Source organism: Nyctereutes procyonoides, unplaced genomic scaffold (assembly GCF_905146905.1).
Source record: "Nyctereutes procyonoides isolate TBG_1078 unplaced genomic scaffold, NYPRO_anot_genome, whole genome shotgun sequence".
NCBI classification, from domain to species: Eukaryota; Metazoa; Chordata; class Mammalia; order Carnivora; family Canidae; genus Nyctereutes; species Nyctereutes procyonoides.
In genome coordinates this window covers 8389305-8414379 of record NW_026575133.1, presented here as the reverse complement: position 1 = coordinate 8414379, position 25075 = coordinate 8389305, and the positions used below count along the sequence as shown (strand labels likewise).

Below are 25075 nucleotides of genomic sequence, written 5' to 3'. Positions count from 1 at the left end.
CCCTGCCCCACATGTTGGTGTTGTCCTTGGGCACATCTGCCCACGTCCAGCGAGTGCGGACTGCTGGGGGGCTTGGTCCCAGCGATGATGACCTGTGAGCATGAGCCTTCCCTCCCACCACCCCTGCCCCGCCTCATCCCATCTCATCCTCCTCTCCATTTTCTCCGCCGGTTCCGTCGGCCGCGTGTTCCATTGCCATCTCCCACACCAGTGTCCAAGAGACGCAAGGCCCATCTGCGGCGTCTGGATCGCCGGTGGACCCTGGGCGGGATGGTCAACAGGCAGCACAGCCGAGGTGACTGTGGGAGCCAGCTTCTCCTGCCCAGCCGCTGCCACCTCTCTCCTCCTCCCTCACTCGCTAACGCCCTGCCTCCTCTCTGAGTTCTGCTCCTCTCTGCCCTGTGGCCTCTTTACCCAGATTCAACAGTCAGACTTTCATTCACTTTCTGCAACTGGGGGTGGGCGTAGGGGAGGAGGGTACAGGGGACTGCCTGGGAAGTGGGGGTGGCTCTGGCTCCTGCCAACATCCTGCGGGTGGGGGTCAGGGGACTCACAGTGTGATTGTGGGGGCAGCTGGCCTAAGGAAGGCCACATCTGCCCTGGCAGCTGCAGATGAAGAGAACTGGGGGGGTGTGAGTCTGCGGCGCTGTCCCACTCACTCGCCCCCATCCTTCATTCCCTTGGCCAAAGCTGGTTTAGCGATTACTTAGAGACAGAGTAGGAAGAAGGACCAGTCTACAACCCTCCTCCTTCAGCAGCTCCAGGGAAACTAGAAAGGGAGCAAAAGTGAGTCCCAGCCTGGTCTTGGGGCACGACCCCAACCAGCTTGGAAGGCAGCGTGGGGTTTAGCCGGGAGCCTCCAACGTCTTCAGCACTCGGCACTGGCACCTCATGAGGGGCCTGAGACGATTCCAGGGAGGCCCCTAGCCTGCCATCCAGGCTGATTGGAACCAAGACAATTTGTAGGTTTAGGGCCTTTCCAACATCTAAGAGCCTGGGAAGTAGGGAGATTAGGGGTGGGCCCCTGAACAAACCCTGGACAGCTCCAGAGCCCGCAGGCCAGAAGGGCCCATTCCCCCTATCTTTCAGAGAACACAGCTGGAGGGGCGGCTAATCAGCACTGGCCTCTCTAGAATAGCAGGGATGCCCCAGGACTCTCACCCCAACCCCCACAGCTCATTCCTGAACAACTCTGAGACCATGTTTTGGTATCTGCTCCAAGCCCCAGGCAAGCAACACGCCTGGACACTGAGGTGATCACCGCCTGTGGCTGGCTCAGTGTCACACTCAGAGCACTGGCCATGGGAGCCCAACTTAGGCTTGAGGGCAGAGCAAAGGCTGGACCCTGAGGGCTGGTGCAGGGCAGGAGGCCAGGTCATGGGAATAGCGAGAACAAGCTGGAATGTAAAGCAGAGGCACCCTAGAACTGGGAACTATGGGGCAGCGTTGCTGGGGGGCCAGGCTGGGTTGCTGCCCTGAGCCTTGGCAGCAGAGGAGAGTGGGATGCTGGCCTGGAAAAACAGCAGAGACAAAGGTTTGGCCTTCCCCCATTCCCTCCAGCGTCTGCTCCAAACACCATCCTATACTGAGTCCCAAACAACTCTGTCTCCATAAGCACATGGACACTTACAAGTGACGAAGCACTACTACCCGGGCACAGCAGCAGACTGGCACCTCCAGCCTGCGCACAGCTGTGCATCTGTGGTCCCTGGCACACAGCCACTCACACACAAAATCCCGCTTGTGTGACCACACATAGACCGTTGCACACATACACTGACAGTCACAAAGGCATCAACAATCTGCCCAAGCTCATGTTGTATGCACACCTCTGCAGCAGCACCCAGGTTCACATACGGCTCCGTCTACAGACTCAACATGTGACCCCTTACACCACAGCCACACAGGCAGTGTGTTCACAGTTACACAGTGGTATACATGGACACACATGCCCAGTGAAATGCACAGCACTGTGGACATCATACATACACAGATACGTAAGTGAATACAAGCTCACAACTTCTCTCCTTCTCCCCCCCCCCCTCTCCAATAAGAGGCCTAAACAATGTTATTTCCCATTCTCAGCCCTATGTTAAATCAGGGCTAAGGTGAATCAGGCAGCCAAGACAAACTTGTAGCAAGCTGGCTGGGAGAAACTCTGCCACTAACAGCAGAGCTGATGGGGGGGAAGCAGGCAGTGGGTCATATATAACGAGACGAGAAAGAAGCAGTGCTTCCCCAGGGCCTCCACTCCCCAGCCCCTCAGCCAACCAGGCCTTTGGAATCAAAAGGCCTCTTGCAATGGGGTTGGGTAGGTTGTAGGGGCCGGGAGGGGAGCCAGGGAGACTGCTGACAGAGGGGAAAGCATTTGAAAGAGGAGGCGTCTGTGGTTTGGAAATGGCAGGGCTCTCTAGCCCCCGCCTCCAAAACCAAAACAGGCCTGTCCACCTCCCCCAGTCAGCCACCCACCCGCCTAGTGGGCGGCCTGGTCAGCCCTCCCTAGGGTGAAGGTGCCACCAAGCTTTGATGGTACATCAGAGTGACCACAGCCTCAACCCTTCCCAGAAACCTGAGGTGCCCCCAGAGCTTGTGGCTCCTCTCTCCTCAACTTTGATTCCTAAGAGTCTCTTCCAGAGACCTGAAGCAACCTGAATGACTCGGCCACCACCCGAGACCATTTGAGTCTGGGCATCCTCCCTACTGGGTCCCCCTAGTCCTGCCCCCAGGTAGGGTGGTGACCCTGGTCCAGGAGCGGGGTCAGCTCTGCTTCCTCGGGGAGATCTGGGAGCTAGGAACCTGAGACCCACATGGCACGTGTCTCTGTGGAGGAAATCCATGCCTCCGCCCCCTAAGCCAACCATAATGGAAGAGTAAGCCCCCCCGCAGACCTATTGGAAGAGTTGCCCTCTGCTCAGCAGCTGGAACTGGCACAGTGACAGGGCAGGACAGGCCTCTAAACCAGCCAGATCTCTTACTGGGAGCACGGATTCCCAGGCATCTATGTTCATGTCAGCCTGAGGGCCACCGAGAACAGGGCCTTTTGCAGGAGCAGTGCAGCTTTACTGGGTAAAACAGAGGGCTTGCTTCTGCCCTCCCTGAGAGGGTCAAGGGAGAGCAGGACACTTCCACAGCATTTGCTGCTATGTCCTCAGCACGCACACTGGAGGCTGCAGGGGCTGCTGCGCGGGCCTGACTGCTCCAGAACCCAAGCCCACGTGTCATGCTTTAGGCCCATTCACGGCCGTGCAGCAGGGCAGGGCCCCTCTGATCTGCCTAAGAGGAGGACTGTAATTTTTCCCTGCAAAAGCAGCTTTGCCTAGGAAAACTTTAATGATGGCTTCCTGCTGGAACCACAGGCTTTTAAAAATAGCCCAGCTGAACAAAAGCAAAATATGGAGCCCAGGCCTTGCCTCGCCCTAACCTCAGAGCCCTCGATCCCCAGGGGCTGGCGCTGCCCTTCTGGCCACAGCCCGGGCCAGGATTTACCGTGCCCTGCTGGAAAATGGAGCTGGGACCAGGAACAGGCAGGAGAGAGGAGGGCTGGCCTGCAGAACACCAAACTCCTCAAAGGCCCGAGTCAGAATCTGGCTAGACAAGGTTCTCAGGCGGTCTTGGCGGCTCTCCTCGGCATGGTTGGATGGGACTCTGAAAGCTTCCAGGACTTAGTTGATGGTGAGAAAGCCCTGCCTCCGGGAAGAGCTGGCCCTTGAGAAGAGTGGGGAAGAATAGCAGAGGCTCCCATGGCTCGTCACCTTCCTTTTGCCTTTGGCGGCCTTTTAGACTCGGCCAGGGCCCACTGGCACCATTCCTGCAGCCTGGCAGGGCAGCCACCCGATAATCCAGAGTGAACAGATGGCCTTCCCACCACAGGGGACCCTTGGGGTGGCAGCTGCCCCCTCCCCCACTCCTGCCAGAGGCTCAGACCAGGCTGCCCATCTGGGTCCCGCTGAGTTGCCATCACAGCTGGGAGCTGGGAGGAGGGGGGCAGGCATCTTAGACCCCGGCCTCCTCCCACACCATGCCCCTGTTCAGACACCCTTGCCTTTCAACGATGCACTGCCTAGACCCTTTGGAGCCTCTACCATGTGCCAGGCATAGCCTAGAGGAGGGAAAGCATGAGTTTGGGGGGGGACCTTCTCAAAGGGTGTGGCCAGGGGGCCAGTTCTGTCTGGCTCAGCATCTCCTGCTCCTCATGAAGGGATGTGTGCTCCTCCCTGAGACCTGAGCGCTCCCCTGGGGAGCCTCCACCCCAGAGGCGAGGTTTCAGAAGCACCTCCCTGGAAGCCTGGGCAAGGGCCCAGGTGGAGGCAGCGGACCTCCCTCACCCCCCGCTGGAAGAGAAGCCAAAGAGATCCAGATGCCTGGCCTCCCCACCCCTGTCCTCCGGGGCTTTTCCTGAATTCCTGTAAGATGCCTCCGTCCTGGTGCCTGGGGAGACCGTGAGCAAGGCCCTGGAACTGGCAGCGCCTTACATGGGTGGGACTCACGGGCTCCCCACTCAGGGCTCCATGAGGCCCTGCCCGATGGCTGCACTTAGCACTGTCACTGGTCACTTGACCACCAGACCCTTGTCTTAAAATGTGTGACCATTCCATTGAACATGTGTTCCCCACAGTCCTCTTGGGGAAGTTACCTGATCAGGTGATCAGATTAGTGGTTGGGGGAAGCTTCATCAAGCAGGTGCCCCTAGAGCTGCCAGGGGGTGAGACAAGAGGCAGGAGTTCAGGGGTGGAGGTGGGAGGACTCCGAGCAAGTCTGAGGCATGGACGGAAGCACATCACGTTCAGGGAAGGGGAGGGTGTGCCGTGGGGCCTGCAGACGTCTCAGGGACTTCCTGACTCAGGTCCCACAAGGGGCAGGTTCTCTGGCTGTGCCCTCAGGACCCCAGGCCCCAGCCCCCTGGCTGCTGTTCCGGGGCTGGGAAGCTGAGAGAGCCAGCTCTATCCTGCCAGGGCTTAGCCAGGGCACCTGGGGCCCTGGCCAGCTTCTGCACACGCTGGGAGCAGCAGTGAGGCAACCAGCGAAGCAGGGCCAGGCCAGTGGAGGAAAAGACAGGAAGGAGGGCCTCACCAAACCTCGGCTAACTGTGCCTCCTTGCTTCACTCCCTACAGAGGAGAAGTACATCACTGTGCAGCCGTACACCAGCCAAAGCAAGGATGAGATTGGCTTTGAGAAGGGCGTCACTGTGGAGGTGATCCGGAAAAATTTGGAGGGCTGGTGGTACATCAGGTAGGAGCCTCAGCGGAAGGAAGAGCGACCTCTGCCACACTGGCCCCAAGCAGCAGAGCTCAGTGCAGAGTGGCCGTGGGCACCAGCCGGCAGGTAGATGCTGACAGCAGCTGTGCGCCTGCAGCCTGGACTTGGCTGCCTCAAGCCGCCTGCCTCTGGCGGCTCCTCTCCCGGGACACGTAAAACAGAGCCAGGGCTGTGGCCAGCAGGGCCCAGGGGCCCCGGCTCAGCTTGCAGGCAGTGGTGCAATCCCTTACCCGGCATCTGCCAAGAGGGTCCAGCACATCTGAATTTGGTTTTCTGTGTCCGGCCTTGGCTGCCGGGCGCGCTCTGTAGCTCAGGCCGCCTGAAGCACTGGCATTCACAGGCCTTGTGGAGGTCCCGGCAGGCAGCCCCTGCTGCCCACAGCTCGACCCTGGGGCCCCAGATGCGGGCTCTCCTGGGCCGTTCTCTGCGGGGCTGGCTCATATGGCTGTAGGAGCCAGGGAGGACCGAGGCCTCTTCCTTCTGCCCCTCCCTCATGCAAGACCTAGTTACATTTCCAGCTGAGAAACCCATTTGGGAGTGTGGGAGGGGAGTGGGGAGCTTTCTTGGCAGTCCCGGGAGCAAACTAAAGCCTATGGGCTCACCTCTCCCCTACCAGCCTGCCCTCCAGGCAGCCCCCTCTGCCCTGGGGTTCTGAGGCCAGCCAGCACCCTCCCAGGGGGGCCTTGTTCGCAGGAAATGTTTTTGGGTGCTTTGGAAGCGGCTCAGCTGTAGTGATTCCACCCAGTTTCTGACAGTCCCGCATCTGTGGGCAGGATGTATGCTCTGCGCTGGCTCCCACAGTGGGAACAGGATTGACCCAAGTGACCCAGGCACTCCGAGACAGTATCTCAGACCACAGCAGACTGTGGTGGTGGTAAGATGGGGCTGTGCTGACAGGTAAGGTGAAGGTCATTGGCCACATGGGCTTCGGCCTTAATGTGACTCGTAAGACAGAGCTGCCCCTGCCCTTGGCCCCATGCACACCAGTCAGGAGGGCCAAGGTGTCTCTTTCTGCTCTGTTAGGTAAGACAGGCCTGTTGCCCAAAGCCACTGCCCTAAACTTTCATGTTCTCTAAGAAACTAGACCCAACCCCCAAAGCCAGCAACCACAAGTCTGCATGGGAAGGCCAGCAAGCATTCTGATGCCGGCTGGCGACCCAAACCACTTGCCTGGTTGTCGACAAGGCTGCAGGGTCTCTTTAGTTCCTAAAAATGACCCAAAGGTCATCTGAGCCATCTTTTCTAGTCAACTCTTGTCCCCATGGCCTGACTCTTTAGCTAGTGGGGGCTTCCTCTGAGAAAACTTTCCTGAAAAGATTCTACCTTAAGGAGGCTGCCAGACACCCCCTGAAATATGCCCTTTCCCAGCATTCCAGGCTCTGTGTTGATCCTCATTTCCTGTCTTTCTTCTCCCCTCTCCCTTCACACACACATCCCCCCCCTCTCTCCCCATCCCTCCTTTTCCAGTTGGCTTCCCTCTGGAGTCATTCTGTGCTCCAGAGCTGGAAAGCAGATGTGAGTAGAGCTGGGCCCAGACGCACACAGCCACTCCTGATTCCCCTGCATCTCTCTGCCCGGAATCTAATTTTATCCATGTAACACCAAAAGAATACAGCAAGGTTTGAAATGGGAGCACTCCAGGCAGTGAGCAGGGCTGACCATCACTCCCATGAGACCCCGCTCCCCATCTCCCCACTGTTCTGATAGAAAAATACCTGCAACAGCCGCAACAGTTCTACTTCATCTTTTCTCTGAGATGCACGAGCACCAAGTTCTGGGCCAGATGCTGCCAACAGCTAGCCTGTGACCCTCTGTTACTTGCTTTGCTTTTCTGAGCCTTGGTTCTTGGCTCCCATGTAAGATTAGGCATCTTTACGTCTTTTGGTTCCATCCACCCCTGAAATTTCTGTGCTTCTGCCTGCACCCATTACCTTGGGAAGCCAGGCTAGCCCCTTGGCTTCTGTCCATTTGTTAACTGGTGTCTGCCTTCCAACCCCCAAACAGGGGAGAGGGCCAGACAGGTGAGCTCAGGACAGCCTGCCTGTACGTTCCAGTGGTGTGAACATAAGAAGCCACCTCCCACCCAAGCTTTCCAGCATAGCTCAGACATGTTGATAGAATCTTTAGCTTTCACATTCCTTTTTTTCTCTCACCTAATGAACACCCAAGAACAGGGTCAGATTGGGGAGGGGGAGGGATGGTCAGACATCTGGCACAGAGGAGCCATTCCAAAGAGCCAGATGTATCCCAGGGAGCAGACAGGGACGCTGCAACCCAGACTCGAGGGCATTGGCCAGTGACTGCTAGACCAGGAAGTGAGCTGCATGAGGGCTTGGGTAGGAGCTCTCAACACCATGGGGGCAAAAGGAAAAACTTGTTTTCAGAAGTCATCAAATCACCTCAAACTAAGTCAGCTCTATCATTTGTCATTTGCTCTTGTTTATGGGTTTTTATTTTATTTTCATTTTGTTTTGTTTCATGTTGGTTTTGTTTTGCTGTACCAAAGGTTTTCATTTTATCTAGTCATGTGCTTTTAGTCTTTTCATTTATGGTTTTGGCTTTTGGAATCCTATTTAGAAAGATTTTCTTAACTCCCAAGATTAAACAGACACAGCTTTTTTTTGAAACGTTACCTTTCACATCCATCTGTTTATGGACTTGTTCTGTGAACTTGATCCATCCACCACCCACACAGTAGCACCGATACCTCACCTACCGGGTCACTCTTCTTTATGGACCTCTTTGTAGTTGCTCTTGATATGTTTACCTTTCTGGATAAATTTTTGCAGCTACTCTATCCCTACAGTTTGCAGAAGAGAAAAAAAAAAATTGAGCTCCAGGGTAGGGACTTGCCAAAAGGCCAGAGACCAGAACTCAGGGCTCCTGCCTCCTCTTACTTGTGCCACTTCTTCACCTCTCTGATAACACTTCCCTTTGCTGGGGCCATCCAGCCAATTCACCGCATCCATGCTTGCTCTTGTCTCTAGCGTTGTCCTCTCTGTTGTGAGGTAACAGGCCTATGTGAAGTCTACCTTTTGGGTACCTCAGAACCTGAGGAATCTTCTAATTCTGATGTCCCACATTTGACTGACTTTGCAGTGAAGGAGAGCCCACACCAAGAGGGATAAGACAGAGAAGAAAGAGACAGGAAGAATTGGTGTTCTAGGTGGCTTTCCACATGCCCTCAGTTCTCCTCTCCAGAGTAGTGGGACTGCCAGGTGTCTTGGAGAACATGGGAGAGGCCAGGCACGATGGAGCCTGGACTGTGAGGTCAGGCAAGCTGCAGTGCTTGGGTGATGCCGTGTCCTGCCCCTCCCCACAGGTACCTGGGCAAAGAGGGCTGGGCACCAGCCTCCTACCTGAAGAAAGCCAAGGATGAGCTGCCGGCACGCAAGAAGAATCTGGCAGGCCCTGTGGAGATCATTGGGAACATCATGGAGATCAGCAACCTGCTGAACAAGAAGACATCAGGGGATAAGGAGACTCCACCAGCAGAGGGCGAGAGCCCTGAGGCCCCCATCACCAAGAAGGAGATTAGCCTGCCCATCCTCTGCAATGCCTCCAATGGCAGCGCCCTGGGCGTCCCTGAGAGGAGCGTCTCCAAGCTGGCCCAGGGCTCGCCAGCCGTGGCTAGGATTGCCCCACAGAGGGCCCAGATCAGTAAGAGCCTCCTTGACCCCTGCATCCTCCCTGCACAGCTCTTTAGAAAGTGGTCACAGGGTGCAAGGAAAGCCAGAGGGGTGTGCGGGACTCCTGTATCATTTTCTTCCTGAGATCTAGACTGACCTGACCCTAGCCTCACTCCGTGAACTTGTTGCCTGCTCGTCATGAGTAGACAAAGCAGTTCCTCACGACTGTTGCACTGAAGGTCAACTACAGGAGTATATGAGCCTGTGGCATTCCCTCCTTCCCTAGAAGAGAGCCAGACGTGGTCGCTCTGTAGATCAGTGTGTCCTCCAGGCTGGGAAATACGAGCCCCCTGTGCAAGGGCGCTTTACAGAGTGACAGCCAACAGGGCATCTTTCCTGGCTTACCCTTCCTTCCGTGTTTCCTCTCACCACTTACTGGAAGCCTAAAAGACTTGGAAGGAATGGCTTTACCTCTTCCCAAGCAGTTTTAGAGGGCATTCTTAGGAACATCCGTCATCCTTACAGGAGAAACCCAGTTACCCAGATCCCCCCAAATCTGTCCTCCTCTGGCTCATGGCATCTTCAGTTCAAGGTTAGATTGTCCTATATTATGAGAAGCCAACTTCTGTTTAGGTCCAGCCATGCTTGAAATCTGGAGGAAAGCTGTTTCTTAGTTTAGTTCTGAACTTGGTTTTAAGCTCTGGTACTTGAAACATTTGGGCGAGCAGTCGGGAAGTGCTTTTTTGAGCACCCATTTTTGCCTGGCATTGTGCTAGCTTCTAGGGATTTGGTAGTGAGCAAAAAATAGACATGGTCTCTGCTCCTAACTTTGAAAATCTGACAGGATAGAGCTACTTACTCTGTCTCTTGAAAAATGCCTCTCTGCCTCTACATTATGAAACATGCACATCATTTTAGAGGGCTCATGAATCCCCTGAAACACAGCCAAGGAAGCTTAAAGGTCTTTGGTGCCTATAGGGACTGAGAGCATGGGTCTTTCCAGAATGTGGGACCACACTAGGAACTTCCCAGGATCAGGAGGTGGCCATACCTAGGGAAGCAGAGTCCAGCACTGTTGCCCATGGCTGACTGGGGTTTCTGAAGCCATGTTTCTTGTTCTAGGCTCCCCAAACCTAAGGACAAGGCCTCCACCTCGCAGAGAATCCAGCCTGGTATGTGTGCTGAAGTTCTCCCTGTTTTCTTCTGGATCTGGGGGTGTACTATGGCAGCTGCTCCAGCTAATTGGCTGGCTCATTTCCATGCCTGTCAGTCCAGGGCTTTTCCAGGGTCCGGCTGGGCTTCCAGCTCTGTGGGGCCAGGGGCAGAGAGGAAAGCCTGGGGATCCCAGCCATTCTGGGGGCCTCGCTGGACAGTTTATATGCAAAAATGCACTGCACTCCAAAGCTAAATCAATCCATCCCAGCCACTGCACTGGCAGACATAAACATTTAGACTGGCCAGCAAGTGTGTCCGGCCCGGGCACTGCCAGGGGCTGGAAATGGGGCAGCCATCCATGTGCGCCTGGAAGCCTTTCAGCTTCGCCTTCCTGGCTCGGGAGTATGCAGTGGCTGTGGTGGAGGCCAGAGCCCAGAAGGGCAGAGGGCAGGCGGGCAAGCATCTTGAGGGAGGGGTAAATAGCCAGGACTGGCATGTGCTGAAAACGAGGGGCTCAACTTGCTGGGATCCCTGGCTCCAGTAGCTGAGAGTCCTGGTGTCCAGGCCATCGGGGAAGCAGACATGCACTTGGCGTACTAGGCTTAGAGTGGCAGGGATGCTGGCGGCAGGCCAAGAGCCCCAGTACAGAGAACCATCCTCAGGGGCAGTGAGGTGCAGTGGAAAGAATGGGGCTTCGAGCCTGCCAGGCATGGATTCATATTCCACTAATGACACTTAAGAAGAGCAAGACCCCAGGCAAGTCTTCTACCTTCCACAAGCCTTAATTTCCTTATCTGTAAGATGGGGACAGTGGCAGCCATCTCCTAAAGCAGGAAGGATGAAGGGGGATGATGTGTGCAGGTTTCCGTTTCCTACGTCATCTGTGGCTGTCGGAGGGCCTGCCTGCCACGCTCGGTGGAGAAAGGTCTCTGGAGTCTCACTGGGTTTTCATAGCAAGGGTCACTGTGATCCATGACCTCTGCCCTGGAGAGGAAGCAGCAACAGCCCCTGGGCCTTCAGTAAGCAGGTTTTAAGGGTTATATCCCTCTATACAACACCACAGTGACCCTGCCCAGAAGCCCCAGGAGAGCTCCTATGTCACTGTCCCAAGTTTAACATGACTTAATGGTGAGTTCTCCTGTTCTCCCATCTCTCTCAGCCCCAGGCAAGGATTATTTTCAGGCAGACTTGATTTTGGCAAGAAGGGGGTCATTCCTTCCACACTGACCAAATGCGGGGCTGGCGGCGGCAGGGCTGCTATTCCCAGCTAGATGCCGCTGGGTACCACCTGGCTGGGCTGGGGCCTGGGCCACATCTGCTCGCTCACACGCCTGCAGGGCCAGGCACCAGGGCAGGGAAAGTGCACTGAACCATACCCAGTCCTTCCAAACCAGCTTCCTTCTGCCCTTTGCTCACTGTGACCCAAGGCAGCTGGGCTGTGATTGGCAGGATTAGAACATGCCGAGCCGTGGAGGATGTTCCAAGGAATAGGGTGGTGTTTTAAAAGTGGTCAGCTCTGGCTTCTATTTGTGGAGCTCTTCCTGTGTCCCTGGCTGGACCAGAAGTTATATATCTCAGTAATCCTCTTCATGGCCCATTTTATAGATGAGGAAATTGAGACTCAGAGAGGTCACAGGCTTTGCCCAAGGCCACACAGCTGGTGAGTTGCTGAGCTAAGATTGGAGCCCACTTGTATCCAGCTGCGAGGCAGAGGTCTTTTGAGGTCTTCCTGTTACACCACAGCTGCTTCCCTCTCCCTACCCGCGCCCCCCCCCCCGCCCCCGCCCATACACACTCTTTTGTTTGTTTTGCGTTAACCCCTTTGTATGATACTGGGTCATACTAAAAGTAATGGGGGGCACAAAATCCATTTTGACCAGAGTAAAAACCAGATGAAATTAGAGTGTCCTCGCCATAAGGGCAAGGGGCTTGTCATCTTGGCTCACTATTAAATGCCCGGTGTCTGGTACCCAGAAGATGCACGATAAATGTTTGTAAAGTAAATGAACAAGGCTCAGAAGTCTTGGCTGCAGCCAAATCCTCGGTGTCCTTGAATGTCATGGTGAGACATTGGTGTAACCCACCCAGGTTCTACCCTGCCCACAGAACAAAGGATCCTGCGTTCTATCCAGTGCTCGCCTGACCATTTGGCAGCATTGCGATGACCCACCAGGAGCTCTCCTGACCCGTCTCCACACCCCCTCACACTCCTGCCCCCCTCCAAAGAGGGGCTGTGTTTCCTGGCCCTGCCTCTGCAGCCAGATGTCAGCCCTGTGGCCATTCACCTAGACTTAAGGCCGTGGCTCAACTCCCACAGGGCGGTTTGCACAGGCTTCGTTACGACGACTTCTGCTTTTATTTTTCATTTTGGGACCTAGCTGTTGACGCATCTATAAACTGGACCTCCAGAGATGTTGGGGTGGAAGTTACTGCTACTGACTGATCACTTTGATAGCTCAGAGGAGTTTCAAGTGAATCGTAGGTTATGAGTGGAGAGCCTGCTAGGGAGAACCGTCTGACGGGGGAGACAGCCCGAGCTTCAGGTGATGGATCCTTGCTGGACAGGCAGGCTGCCCTCCCGCTCATCAGGTGGGTTTTGCTCACTCAGCCCTTCCCTGCCGCAGGGGTTCCAGCTGCCGAAGCCGCCAGAGCCCCCTTCTGTCGAGGTGGAGTATTACACCATTGCCGAATTCCAGTCGTGCATCTCTGACGGGATCAGCTTTCGGGGTGGACAGAAGGCGGAGGTGAGCCTCGAGCCATGAAGCTGAGGGTTTTAAGTCATGCTGCTCAAAGACCTGCCATGTTTCCCATTTATGCCTTGCTGGCAGCATTGCGGGGGGGGGGGGGAGGTGGCAGGCAGGCAAGCTACAAAAGCAAGACCCCCAGGGATAAAACTTTGCTGTAAGCCCGTCAGGACCAGAATCCAGGACTCCTGTCTCCAACCAGTGCTTCTCTCACAGCAGGTTTCCAAAACATACTGGGGGTGGGGGTGGGGTGGAGGGGCTGGTGATGGAGGTGCTTTGACATAGGGGGCTTCTGTGGTTGAGCACGTTTGAAGGGCAGTGAGTTAAACAAAATCCACCAGTTGTGTGGTTTTGATCGCAGAACTTCTCAGAGGCCGCGCTATAGGGATGTCCCTGCATCTCTAAGAGAGGACTAGAAGAGCAGCATTGCCCAGACCCATCCGCCCCTAGCACGCTCTGTCTCCCAGGAGTACCTGAGCTGCTGAGGTTCTGAAGAACTCGCATTAGCCAGTGCTGCTGTAGGGAGAATGTGGTCCACGCTGCTGAGGTACTAAGGACCTGGGTTCGAGCCACATCCACACCGCAGGGGCCCCTAGCCTTTGATAGAGTCACTTCTCTCCTCAGGCTTTATTTGTCTCAGCTCAGTGGGGTAACAGACCCTGTGGTGCTCCCTCCTAGCCTAGCATTTATGAAACTCTACTTTGTGGCTATTGCCGGGGACAGAGAAGAGCTGTGACGAGGTCATTTCTCTGGAGTGGTTTTGTTTAGTAATGGAGTTAAATCCGATTAACACCGACAGAACCCTCAGAAGAGCCCTAGGGCAGTCTTCGCCTGTGGGGGAGGTGTCCCCAGTGTGAATGTTTTCAATCCCATGTCTTGGATTTGGAACTAAATTTCCAAGAGAAATCATTCTGTCAGTGGTGCCTGGGTTTCCTGAAGAGCCTCTAAAGCTCCAAACCGTCATACCTTAGGATCTACCCAAGCTTAAATTTTAAGTATGGGGTGGGCTGGGTGAAGGAAGGAATTTAGAATCAAAGGAAGGAGAAAAATCTTTCCTCTTTGGTGGGGGCTGCAGAGGGCTGGTCTCAAGCAGAGCCTACCTTTGGCAGCCTCTATCTCTCTTCCTTCCCTGTCCCTCTCTCCTCCCCTGGTGCCAGTTTTTTTCATTCTTCCCCACCCCTTCCCCAATACCTCCTCCAGGAGTGTCCCACAATCCCAAATTATCTTCCCTTTATGTTCCCCAATCTGCACCACACCCAGCACCACAATCCTAACGTTTAGCCAATCTCAAATAGCAGTTAAGAAGCTCCTTGAACTAGTTTATACTAACATGGAAATGACTGACAGCCCCTCATCCTTCCCATAGGAAACCATTTTACCTGAAGAAATCCTTTCAGCCAGTGGATTTCATTGGGATCCCACATGCAGTGAAATGACCTCAGGCAGTGGGGCCACCAGGGAGGTGTTCTGCAGGGAGGCTCTGATCTCAGGCCATACCTCCCAGTTCAACTCACCTGCATCTTCCCATTCTCTTCTGACCTAAGATACTTTTTTTTTTTTTTGGTTCTTTTTTCCTTTTATTTAAAGCATTTATTTATTTATTTTTTATTCATTCATTCATTCGTTCGTTCGTTCGTTTGTTTGACAGAGAGAGAAAAGGAGTACGGGAAGGGCAGAGGGAGAGGGATATTCAGACCCCGAACTGAACAGGGAGCCTGACATGATCTTGGGATCATGATCCGAGCTGCAGTCAGACACTTAACCTACTGAGCCAAGAAGGTTGACCTGAGATACTTTTTCCAGTGTTACTAACGGAAGACCTAGAAATACTGGGGATAGAATGAGAAGCAGTGGAAGAGCACTTTTTTATACATATGGATCCTTGGCCAGTTGGGTTCTGCCGGCACTGGAAGCAGTAGGTTTTCTAAATGCATAGCCTAGGGGGAGAAGCAAGGGTCTGTAGATGAGGCTGGCTTGACCAGAGTGCTGATGGAGATTTGGAGGACCAGGAGAGAGGGTCTTGGGGAGTAGTAGGAACCTGAGTTTGAATTCCAGCCCAGCACTTACTACCGTGGGCCACGTACTCAGTAACTCTCCTTGCTCATCTGTAAAATGGAGACCATACGTCCTAGCCTGGCACATCGTAGGGTCCAGTGATCCTCCCAACTCACTGGCCTGCCCACCCTCTCCCCTAGGTCATCGATAAGAATTCAGGCGGTTGGTGGTATGTGCAGATCGGTGAGAAGGAGGGCTGGGCCCCTGCATCATACATCGATAAGCGCAAGAAGCCCAACCTGAGCCGCCGTACGAGCACACTGACTCGGCCCAAGGTACCCCCCCCAGCACCTCCTAGCAAGCCCAAAGAGGCCGAGGAGGGGCCAGTGGGCTCCACGGAGAGCCAGGACTCCCCCCTGAAGCTCAAGTACGAGGAGCCTGAGTATGACATCCCTGCCTTTGGCTTCGACTCAGAGCCGGAGCTGAGTGAGGAGCCCACGGAAGACAGTGGCTCGGGAGACCGGCGGCCTGCCCAGAGCCACAAGCCCTCACCTGCCTCCTCGCTGCAGCGGGCCCGCTTTCGGGTGGGCGGCTCCTCGGAAGATGTGGCCCTGGAGGAGGAGACCATCTATGAGAACGAGGGCTTCCGGCCATGTGCAGAGGATACCCTGTCAGCCAGACGCTCCTCCCGGGACAGTGACTCCCCCGGAGGCTCCCCTCTCTCCCTTGCCCGGAAAAACTCCCCCAAATCAGGCTCCCCCAAATCGTCATCACTCCTGAAGCTCAAGGCAGAGAAGAATGCCCAGGCGGAACTGGGGAAGAACCACTCCTCGGCCTCCTTTTCCTCGTCCATCACCATCAATACCACCTGTTCCTCCTCCTCCTCCTCCTCCTCCTTATCCAAGAACAGTGGCGACCTGAAGCCCCGTTCTGCCTCGGACGCAGGCATCCGTGGCACCCCCACGGTCGGACCAAAAAGGGATGCCGACCTGAAGGCTGGGCCAACCTCATGTGCCCGGGCCAAGCCGTCAGTCCGGCCCAAGCCGTTCCTGAGCCGAGCAGAGTCCCAGAGCCAAGAGAGGATGGACATCAGCACTTTACGGCGCCAGTTGAGACCCACAGGCCAGCTCCGGGGCGGCCTCAAGGGCTCGAAGAGCGAGGATTCAGAGCTGCCCCCACAGACAGGCTTCGAAGGCCCCGGCGAGGGCTCCCGAAGAGGCTCTGCGGACCTCATTACACCCCCAGCCGCCACACCCCCGTGTCCCGCCAAGAAGGGACGAGAAGGGCAGGCCACCTCCTACACGACGTGCAGCGCCTACCAGAAGGTCCAGGACTCGGAGATCAGCTTCCCCGCGGGCGTGGAGGTGCAGGTACTCGAGAAGCTGGGAAGCGGCTGGTGGTACGTGAGATTTGGGGAGCTGGAGGGCTGGGCCCCCTCCCACTATTTGGTGCTTGGTGAGGATGAGCAGCCCGACTCCTCTGGCAAAGAGCCAGACCCTGGAAGCGCCAAAAGCAAGCAGAATGAGGGCAAGTCAGACAGCCTGGAAAAGATCGAGAAGCGGGTCCAAGCGCTGAACACAGTCAACCAAAACAAGAGGGCCACGCCGCCCATCCCCTCCAAGCCCCCAGGGGGCTTCAGCAAGACCTCGGCAGCCGGGGCAGTGAAGATGAGGAACGGAGTGCGGCAGGTGGCAGTCAGGCCCCAGTCGGTGTTCGTATCCCCACCACCCAAGGACAACAACCTGTCCTGCGCCCTGCGGAGGAACGAGTCACTGACAGCCACCGATGGCCTCCGAGGCGTCCGCCGGAACTCCTCCTTCAGCACTGCGCGCTCCGCTGCCGCGGAGGCCAAGAGCCGCCTGGCCGAACGGGCTGCCAGCCAGGGCTCGGACCCACCTCTGCTGCCTGCCCAGCGCAACGGCATCCCCGTGTCCCCCGTGCGCCCCAAGCCCATCGAGAAGTCCCAGTTCATCCACAACAACCTCAAAGACGTGTATGTCTCCATTGCGGACTATGAGGGGGATGAGGAGACGGCAGGCTTCCAGGAGGGGGTGTCCATGGAGGTCCTGGAGAGGAACCCCAACGGCTGGTGGTACTGCCAAATCCTGGATGGGGCGAAGCCCTTCAAAGGCTGGGTGCCCTCCAACTACCTGGAGAAAAAGAACTAACGGTGGGGGGGGGCGCATGGGTCCTCCCGGCCTTGGTGTGGATGAGCGGTGAGGTGAAGACCAAGGGGAAAGGGAAACTGGGAGGGGGTGGGGGGCCAGCGGTAAGCCCTGCAGAATGCGTGACCTCTGGGCTGCCTCCCAGCTGGCAGGTAAGGTCTGGCAGCGGCCCACACTGAGGAGGGAAGCGAACGGGCAGGGGAGCACCAGGTCTGAAGCGAGGCAGAAGCGAGGAAGCTAAGCCCCTCACGGGCACCTCGGTGACTTGGCTGATGGACCTGGCACCGTTTGGGACAGGCCCCGCGGGAAACTCCCAACTGTGCCTTGGCTGCAAATCTGGAAAAGATGTGATGGCGGGGGCCTCCCGTGCCCTGCCCCTACCCAGCCTGCTTTCTGTTGCTAGCACCTTGCCACCCGAGGTAGCACCTGTATCACCCTAAACCTGTATTTGTGAATTGTGCTGGTTTCTTCCGGGACCGTCACCACCCACCCACCTCGGGTGGCTCTGGGGCTGGGAAGGCATCTCCTGGGAGCTCAGCCTGCCCCGGGGCCAGGCCACAGTCAGTGTCTGTTGGGTGAAGGAAAAGCAGTTCTGCAGGTGCCAGAGAGGATCACCCTGCTTACCCGTCACCGTCCCTGGCCTTGAGGAGAGAGTCCACCCGGCCTGGGGCATCCTGTCCGTGTTGGACCAGCAGCCCCAGAGTTTACAGAGAGGGTGGGCAAAGCCGTCAGTCTCTTCACCATCTGCACAGACTTTATTTGGGGCGTTATTGGGTGGGCAGTTCTTTTGCATGTTTTGGGAGAGGTTTATTGATTTGGGGCTTCTGTGTCAGCCCTTGGGTTTTGGTCTTATTTTAGGGGTTGTTTGGGGGCCGGAGGGCGGTCAGCCTCATGGGGGACAGGATAATGAGCAGATGGGGCTTTTCTGTTGTGCTCTCACGGGGAGGTTGGTGGTTTCGTTTGCGTTTTTCCCTTTCTCTCCCTCCACAAGCCGAAGTCCTTTCCTTTGGTTTCCACTGTTGCGGACAGTACCCGGGCTGAAGGCCCGGGTCCCAGACTTGGCAGAGCAGAGATGCCTCAGCGGGGGGCAGAACCGTCCCCAGGAGGGAGGAGGGGCTTGTCCAGGAGAAGAGGCAGCACTCAAGCTGCTGGGTGACCGCCGTTCTGCATACGTTCTTCCGCCCGGGCAGGAACTGGAGAAGCACCCAGCACCCCCACCGAGGGCCAAGGGGACCCCAGCTGGGCCAGTCACCACCAGCCACCCCCTGCCTACACCTGATGCCACAGGTACCCGGAAAGATGGAGGACCCCAGGCTGGGAGCCGCTCTGGCCTTCCCAGGGTACAGTGCCCCCGTGAAGAGAGGAGAGAATAAAGTCCCTGTCAACTTTGGTTGTGTCTTTCAATTGCTGACGTTTCAGAGGGGACCCTCTGGAAGCCTTGGCTTCCCCAAGGACTCCCCCTGTGCTGGGAGTGGAATTCCACACGTGCCTTGACTGTGGACAGATCGGGCTTCACAGCCACCAGCTCAGCTGCCAGAGGCCTGGACTAAGGGTTGGTGTTTTCTACAAAGGAGGAAAGGCCTTCCCTGTACCCCTGCCCCCCACCCAGGCAGTGTATGTTGCCTGAAGATCGGCTCGAGACCCTGTGTTCCGTGCCTGATGCCCTACCCGTCCCCACATCCCCAGGGCCTCGCCTGGGCATCTCCCCGGCCCTCCTCCCTCCCGTACACTGATGCCTGGCAGCTACAGCAGACTGCTCCTGTTCTTTGTTGAAGGGCCGTGGTGAGATTTTGTTTCCTTTTGTTTTGTTTGTGAGTTTAAAATTGAAATTAGTTAATTTTCTTCTGCTGGACAGTATTAAATAGAGCAGGATATTGAGTTAATCTGCTAGGTTGCAGTACTAATGGTAGTGGTTTAGTGTCTTCATATTAATATTATTTGGACTTATTTGAACAATAATGATAAAGAAGTGGTTCATTATTTTTTAATTAATGCACTTTAATAAGGTGGAATGGAAAGAAACCCAGAGAGCAAAGTGCATTACTTAAAGATGCAGTATATACTTTTCTCATTTTTAAGCAGCACATATTTATTAAAAGAAAAAGAAGTAATTTATGATTATTTAAAATAAAATTTAAAAGTAGAGTGACTATTGGGTGAAAGGACCTTCCATGTAGCTGTCGTCCAGGGGGAGGGCCCCAGCGGCCTCGTTCCTCCAATGTCTGCACTGAGCCAGTTCAATCAGTAACGTGCCAGCCAGGCCAGGAGGGAGTGCAGGACGCATCTGCCAAGCACAGAGCATCTCAGTTGGGACTGGACCACGGTGTTCCCCAGAGCCTGCCTTTCCCTGCCCTTCCTCACTGTCTGCACTGCCCCCCGGGGCTCTCCAGCACCCATGCTCCCCCAGGACCCTCTCTCCTTAATTCCCAGTGCTCTAAGGGATAGTCATTCCATATGACCTCGAAAGTCACTCCATCCCATTCATTCCCTTCTTTCACTGCAGCCCAAGGACAGGAAATTACTTTCCCAGAACCATGTAGCTAGTTCATGGCACCAATCCTCGCACCCCACTGCACCAATCCTTGAGCTCCTTCCCACCCCCATAGTAGTTTATCAAATGGTCATCATGTTTACATTGTGACATCCAGCCCCCTGAGGATGGCTGGGAGTTGCTCAGGCCTCTAAGGAAAAGTGGGGAATGCTGCCACCTGGTGACAGCATGTAGATTTGGGCAGTGACTAGGGATTGCCATACCCCACCTTCGCACCTCACCCCCTCATCATGCCCTGACTCCCAACACAACACAAACCCTGCAAACCCAAAGATAATATGAATACTTGAAGCAAGGAGGGTGCATGCCAGTCCCTCTCAGACACGCCAGGGGATGCCAGGCCTGGTGCCCCTGGACTCCTAGCCCCACCGGGGGCAAGAGGGCCTTTCCCTAGAGCTACTGAGCTGCTTTGTGATGTTGGAGGGTACCACCAGCAGCAGGTGGAGGAGGGAGGGCCCTGTGGCTCTGACCCATCTGGAGGAAAACCACCAGATCGGACAAAAAAAAAAAAAAAAAAAGAAAAAAATGAAATCTCAGCAGTGTCCAAACCCAGTTTCCCATTAGTTGCGATTGAAAATGTGAAATGGCATTGTATTGCTGTATACTGCAACTTTAACCATAATGAGCCCTTCTGAGGTCATTATTGAGCTTTATATAATGCCCGAAGATGCATCATTTGGTGCTTTTTCTTTCAGCTTAAAGACTTTTTTTCTTTCATTACAAGGGGAAAAAAAAGTCTTCATCTCTCTCCCACTTTCAAACAGTGGGCCTGGCTGGGGTCCCTGGGCCTGCCACGCTGTTCCCACTGGGCCAAGGGACCTCGGGGGCAGCGAGAGAGAGCCGGAAGGGGTGGCCGTGGCGGGGCCGTCTTGCCAGCCAGCCTCTGCCCTCCACCCCTTGCCTGGCCTCAGAGGCTTCTCCTTCTTCCTCTCGATTCTCCATCTTGACGAAGGCATTATATAGAACCGTTTTAATCACTTTCAGATGTTAGAGCAGCATATCTTACTGGTATTTGTATCCATCGCTTTCCTCAGCAAGGCATGTTACTACTTTTATCGTCTAAGGAAAAGAGACAAGGGAATTTCGGTTGAGCATTATTTTCATATTACTAGTATTTGCAGAGTAGGCGTAGAACTATTTAAGTTTAGACATTGGTTTGGTAGTTTATTTTAGGGGGAAAAAAAAGCCCCTATTTTTCCTGTTTTGGTTTTTTTTTTGTATTTAACTAATATATTATTTCTTTAAGGTTACTCACTTCCCCTTCCCCTCCCAATACTTTGCATTCTCAATCGAAAATGAAAACAATCTGAGAGACAGGAAAAGTGCAATATTATCGAGGGCTGCCAGGGCCTGTTGGGACAGTGGCGGGAGGCCTGGTGGCCCGGTGTGTCAGTGGGAGGAGGCAGGGCTGCTGGAAGGGAGCCATAGCTGTGGAGCAGACAGGTGACCTTCTGGATATTGATCTTTTGCTCCCCCCCCCCCAGCAAGGTGGCAGGGCTCCCTCCCAGAGGGCAGCCCCTTCTTCTGTTGGGTGTCCTCCGCCCAGGAGGGATTCAGGGATGAGGCATGGGGCTCTTGACCTCCCGGGGCCCCAGCCCTCGGAGCAGAGCAAGGACATCCAGGAACGGTTCCTTGTTTTCATTTCCATTGTTTTTCAGCCAGCTGCCCAGAAAGGCCGGTCTCAAAAAGTCACTCCCAGCAGCCTTCTCTCACCCCAGTCTCCTGATGTTTGGGCCATGATCCTTTTGATGTGTGTTTGAATCTTTCTAAAACTATGTAACCTCAGTTCAGTTTATGGGCAGGAACCCTTAATGTAACCAAATCCTTTTTCAGGGATATGTGGGTGCCTTGAGCCCTACATACCCAGTGAGACACCAGTTCCCACAAGCCTGCAGCTAGGCCTGGTGCTAAGCTTGGGCCACCCATTCATCTCAATGACTTCAGCCTGAGGAGTGAGCCCTGCCTCTTGCTTAATTAACACCTGACAGTTCCCAGAGGGCCTGAGAGAAGCATCTAAGGGGCCTACTCAGGTCTCTGTAGACAGCTTCCCACAGTGGGTAACTGAGCTGGCCTCCTCACCTGGCACTGGTCGAGAAAGCAGCAGGATGGGAAGTCTCTGGGTCCAAGCCCTTGGAGCTCTGCCCTTCGGGGCTCCAGGGACGTCCTCGCAGGCTTGTCCTCTCCATCTCCAGTACTGTATGCTTGCTGCTCCAACCCCTCCGTTTGCTGAATTTCTGTACAAATATGGATCTGTGTGCCCCAAGTGGGACTGTGCCCCCGTGTGTGGGTGTCTCTCCTTGGAGTGTATACATCTATGTGTCCAATCTTTGAGAATCTCGATACAGAGCTCTCTGGAAAGAGAATCATCCACATTGCTGAAGAATTAAGATTCCCTCATTTTTTTTGAGGGCTGTGTGTTGAGAGTGAGTGTGTGTGTGTGTGTGTGTGTGTGTGTGTGTGTGTGTGTGTGTTGGTAATTTCCCACTTGAACTAAATAGCACGGGGTTAGAGAATAAACACCGGGCAAGCTGTCTCCATTTTACAAGTCCTTGGCATTGGGCAGGTCCCATGAGACTCGCAGCTTCTGGCAGCAAGTGTGTGTTGCTCACACGTAATTCTGGCTGGAGAGTGCAATGTGTCTTTTTTTTTTTTTTTGTAATTATTTTATTATTTTGTTGGAAACTTCACACTGGCATTAACAGATCTAGCAGAAGCAGCCTAGGCCATCATCCCGGGCTCCAAAATGAAGATGCGGTTGGACTGGGTCACCACCTACAGATGTGCTGTCCGGCAGGCCGACCCTGCCCGCTGCCATGCGTGTTATCACTGCGGGAGTCCCCAGGTAGTAAGAGCCACTAGCCCTCAGTTCTTGTGTTTCTGAGGGTGGTCATGCTGCTTGGGGTGGGGAAGCCTGCTGCTCACAGGTCGGTAGACCCACATGTGCATGCACACCAGACTGCAGGCCCCAACTGGGCATGTCACAGGAACAGTGGGGAGCGTAGGGGGGCCTTGACCTAACTGAGGTCTTTGCCTAAATCGTGATCCCTATTTGAGGTGGCCTCAGTGGTTCTCAAGTTCTGTGACCAGAGACAGTGACAGGATGAGGTTGCAGCCTTGTTTCAGGAAGAACAGCCTCCCTCTAACTTTGTCCTGTGCGCCTAGATCCGCAGCCAGAAGTTGGGCTCACTGGTGCTCCCAGACCAAGTAGAGGGCTCTACTTTCTAAGGCTGTGATCCCAACCTCCTATTAGGTTAGGGTTACCATGCAATCTCCTTTCCCCAATCCAAACTTTTGAATCTTGGGTTTGCACTTGACAATCAGCCCCCTTTCCCATCCCAGTCCTAGAACTTAGTGGCCTTAGAGAATGGGTTTTGGAGATGAAGGTTCCTCCTTTGGTTCCCAGTACCACCCTGGCTAAGGGCTGGGCCTCAGGAGGTGAAAGGAGGGAGAGAGCGCATGTGAGAGAATTGTTTTAAAGCAGAAGGGCGGCTCGAGCATGTTGGAGGCAAGCAAGAGGCACGTTGGCGTGATGCGTGTGTGCATGTTTGGAGCAGCTGGGTGTACTGTCCCTTCCCTGGGAAGGCGGCTTCCAGAAGAGGATGTCTTCTAGGCAGAAAGGGAAAAGTGTGAGAAGGCTGAGAGGGTTTGGAGGCTGGAGTTTAGTCTTTATTCAAAAGAAGGAAGAAGTCAATACTGAGTGTTTCAGGGGAAAGAGAACCGGTACAGAAGGAATTTACTGTTTCAACACCCAAGGGTCCAGCCAGAACAGGTTGGAAAAGCCCTAAGATTTGGCCACAGAAGCGGCTGACCCGAGGAAACAGCTACCTGCTGGGCCACAACCTGGGTCCTTAGGATATTGCTAATGAACAGTCCTTGATTTGCTTAGTGGGGACAGGAAGTTGCTAGCAACAAAGCCATCTTTGAGTTTGGAGGCTCTCACTCCAGAACATTCTTCCATCCCCTAGGTTCCCAGCAGGTTTTGCCCACATCCCTTTGTCCAACCCAGAGCTAGCCTCTCAAATTGCTCGAATCGATTAGAGACCAGTGAGCATAATGGATTTTATAGTAATGACCCCCCCCCCAACTGGAAGCTCAGGGTCCAGATACCACCACGCATGTCTGGGAGGAAGGCAGCCTCATCTTTTCTTCTGTTGACACCAGTATTCGTGAGAATCTCCACTGATAGCCGTGGCTGCTCGGTCTGCTGAGTCACACCATGCAGGTGTGACTCAGAAGACAAGGTGCCGTGCACACTCCTCCACAGACATGCCCTTCATTTTCGGTGGCCTGGCACCAAGGCACCTTTCCATAAGCACCTACTTCAGAAAAAGAAGGGTCAACAGAGCCACCTTTCTCAGATCTGCAACTTGTTCTCTACAACAGGTTTTGGGGGTTTTGTTTTGTTTTTTGGGGTTTTTTTTTTTACCAGGACATAGGATAGAAAGAGGGTTTCACTGACAATTCCTGAGAGGCCTTCAGGGAGGTGACTTCTGAATGAAGATGTGAGTGGCAGGTCCCTAAAGTGTGGTTTGTGGACTGCATGGTTGCATGTGAACTGCTGGATGTCTCTGGGGCTCCAGAACTTTGGGGGGCTCTTCATGGTGTCCACTTAATCCCTCCCAGCTCCTAGCAGGCTCCGTGGGGTCAGCAGGGGGTTGTGTTCTCTTCTGCCCTTAGCAGAGAAACCGAAGGAAAGGACATTGAACTCAGTGCAGTCAATTTGAGTGCTAAAAAATTTCCAGGATCCATGGTGGTGCTAAACTATCTCCATGTTTCTAATATTTTTAATAGTTTTTTTTTTCCTCATCACAAAAATGCAGTGTCCTTGGGGAAGGGACCCAACCCCTTGGCCTGCCACTTTCCAGGTGTCCTATATCATGCTGACGGGACTCTTTGGTCTGCAGAAAATACTGTCTTGGCATGCTTCTAGACTGTAAGATTTGGGTTGTTTTGTTTTGTATTTTGTTTATGTTTACATCTTGTATTTCCCTGAAAACTAAATAAAGTTTTTGGCCTTTTTAACTGAACAGAATCCCCTCTTAATTCTCCCTGCCATCAGAAAAGCCATCCAGCTGAATGGCAAAAGCCACATTATCTAGAACACAGCATTCTGGCCCTCTGAGGATGCCAGGCTGGAGGGGGGGTGAGGGGGTGGGGAGGTGTAGGGGGCAGGGGAGGCAGGTAAGTGGCCACTTTTGTTGCGGAGAGCCACGCTCAAGTTCCTCCTCCCTTCCCCCACTCCCCCGCCTTCCCCTGCTTCAGGAAGCTTTCTGGGCAGTGGCTAAGGCTTTGAGAGAAGAGAGATGCAGACCTTGGGGCAAAAGACCCACATCCAGCAGGCCTAGCTGGCCCCTCAGCTCAGAACCCCTGATCCTCCATTGCTTTTGCTGGACTCCATCTGCACACAGGGCTGGGCTGTCCAGGCGCAGGGACTGGAGCATCATCATCCCAGGAGAGGGGGCAGGAAGGCAGGCGTGCTCTGTGCTGGAGTCCCAGCCCCACCAAATGAGCATGAGGCCCACGTTGTCCCCAGACCCCAGACCCGCTCCACCACTCCCAGTTCCTACAGCCAAACTGAT

At 54.6% G+C, this 25075-nt stretch overlaps 1 protein-coding gene across 4 annotated transcripts in view; it reads left to right on the top strand.

The window, feature by feature from the left end:
* The window catches only part of SH3PXD2A (SH3 and PX domains 2A), a 236149-nt gene extending 211631 nt beyond the window's left edge, over nucleotides 1-24518 (top strand). For all 4 annotated transcript variants that reach the window (XM_055345889.1, XM_055345892.1, XM_055345890.1 and 1 more), the window contains 6 exons: nucleotides 212-295; nucleotides 5113-5230; nucleotides 8580-8917; nucleotides 10009-10058; nucleotides 12666-12785; nucleotides 14981-24518. In XM_055345889.1, coding sequence (XP_055201864.1) covers nucleotides 212-295; nucleotides 5113-5230; nucleotides 8580-8917; nucleotides 10009-10058; nucleotides 12666-12785; nucleotides 14981-16948 — 2678 coding nt within the window. In that variant the 3' untranslated portion in view covers nucleotides 16949-24518. The remainder of the gene's footprint in view (nucleotides 1-211; nucleotides 296-5112; nucleotides 5231-8579; nucleotides 8918-10008; nucleotides 10059-12665; nucleotides 12786-14980) is intronic.
* The last annotated feature ends 557 nt before the right edge of the window (nucleotides 24519-25075 follow it).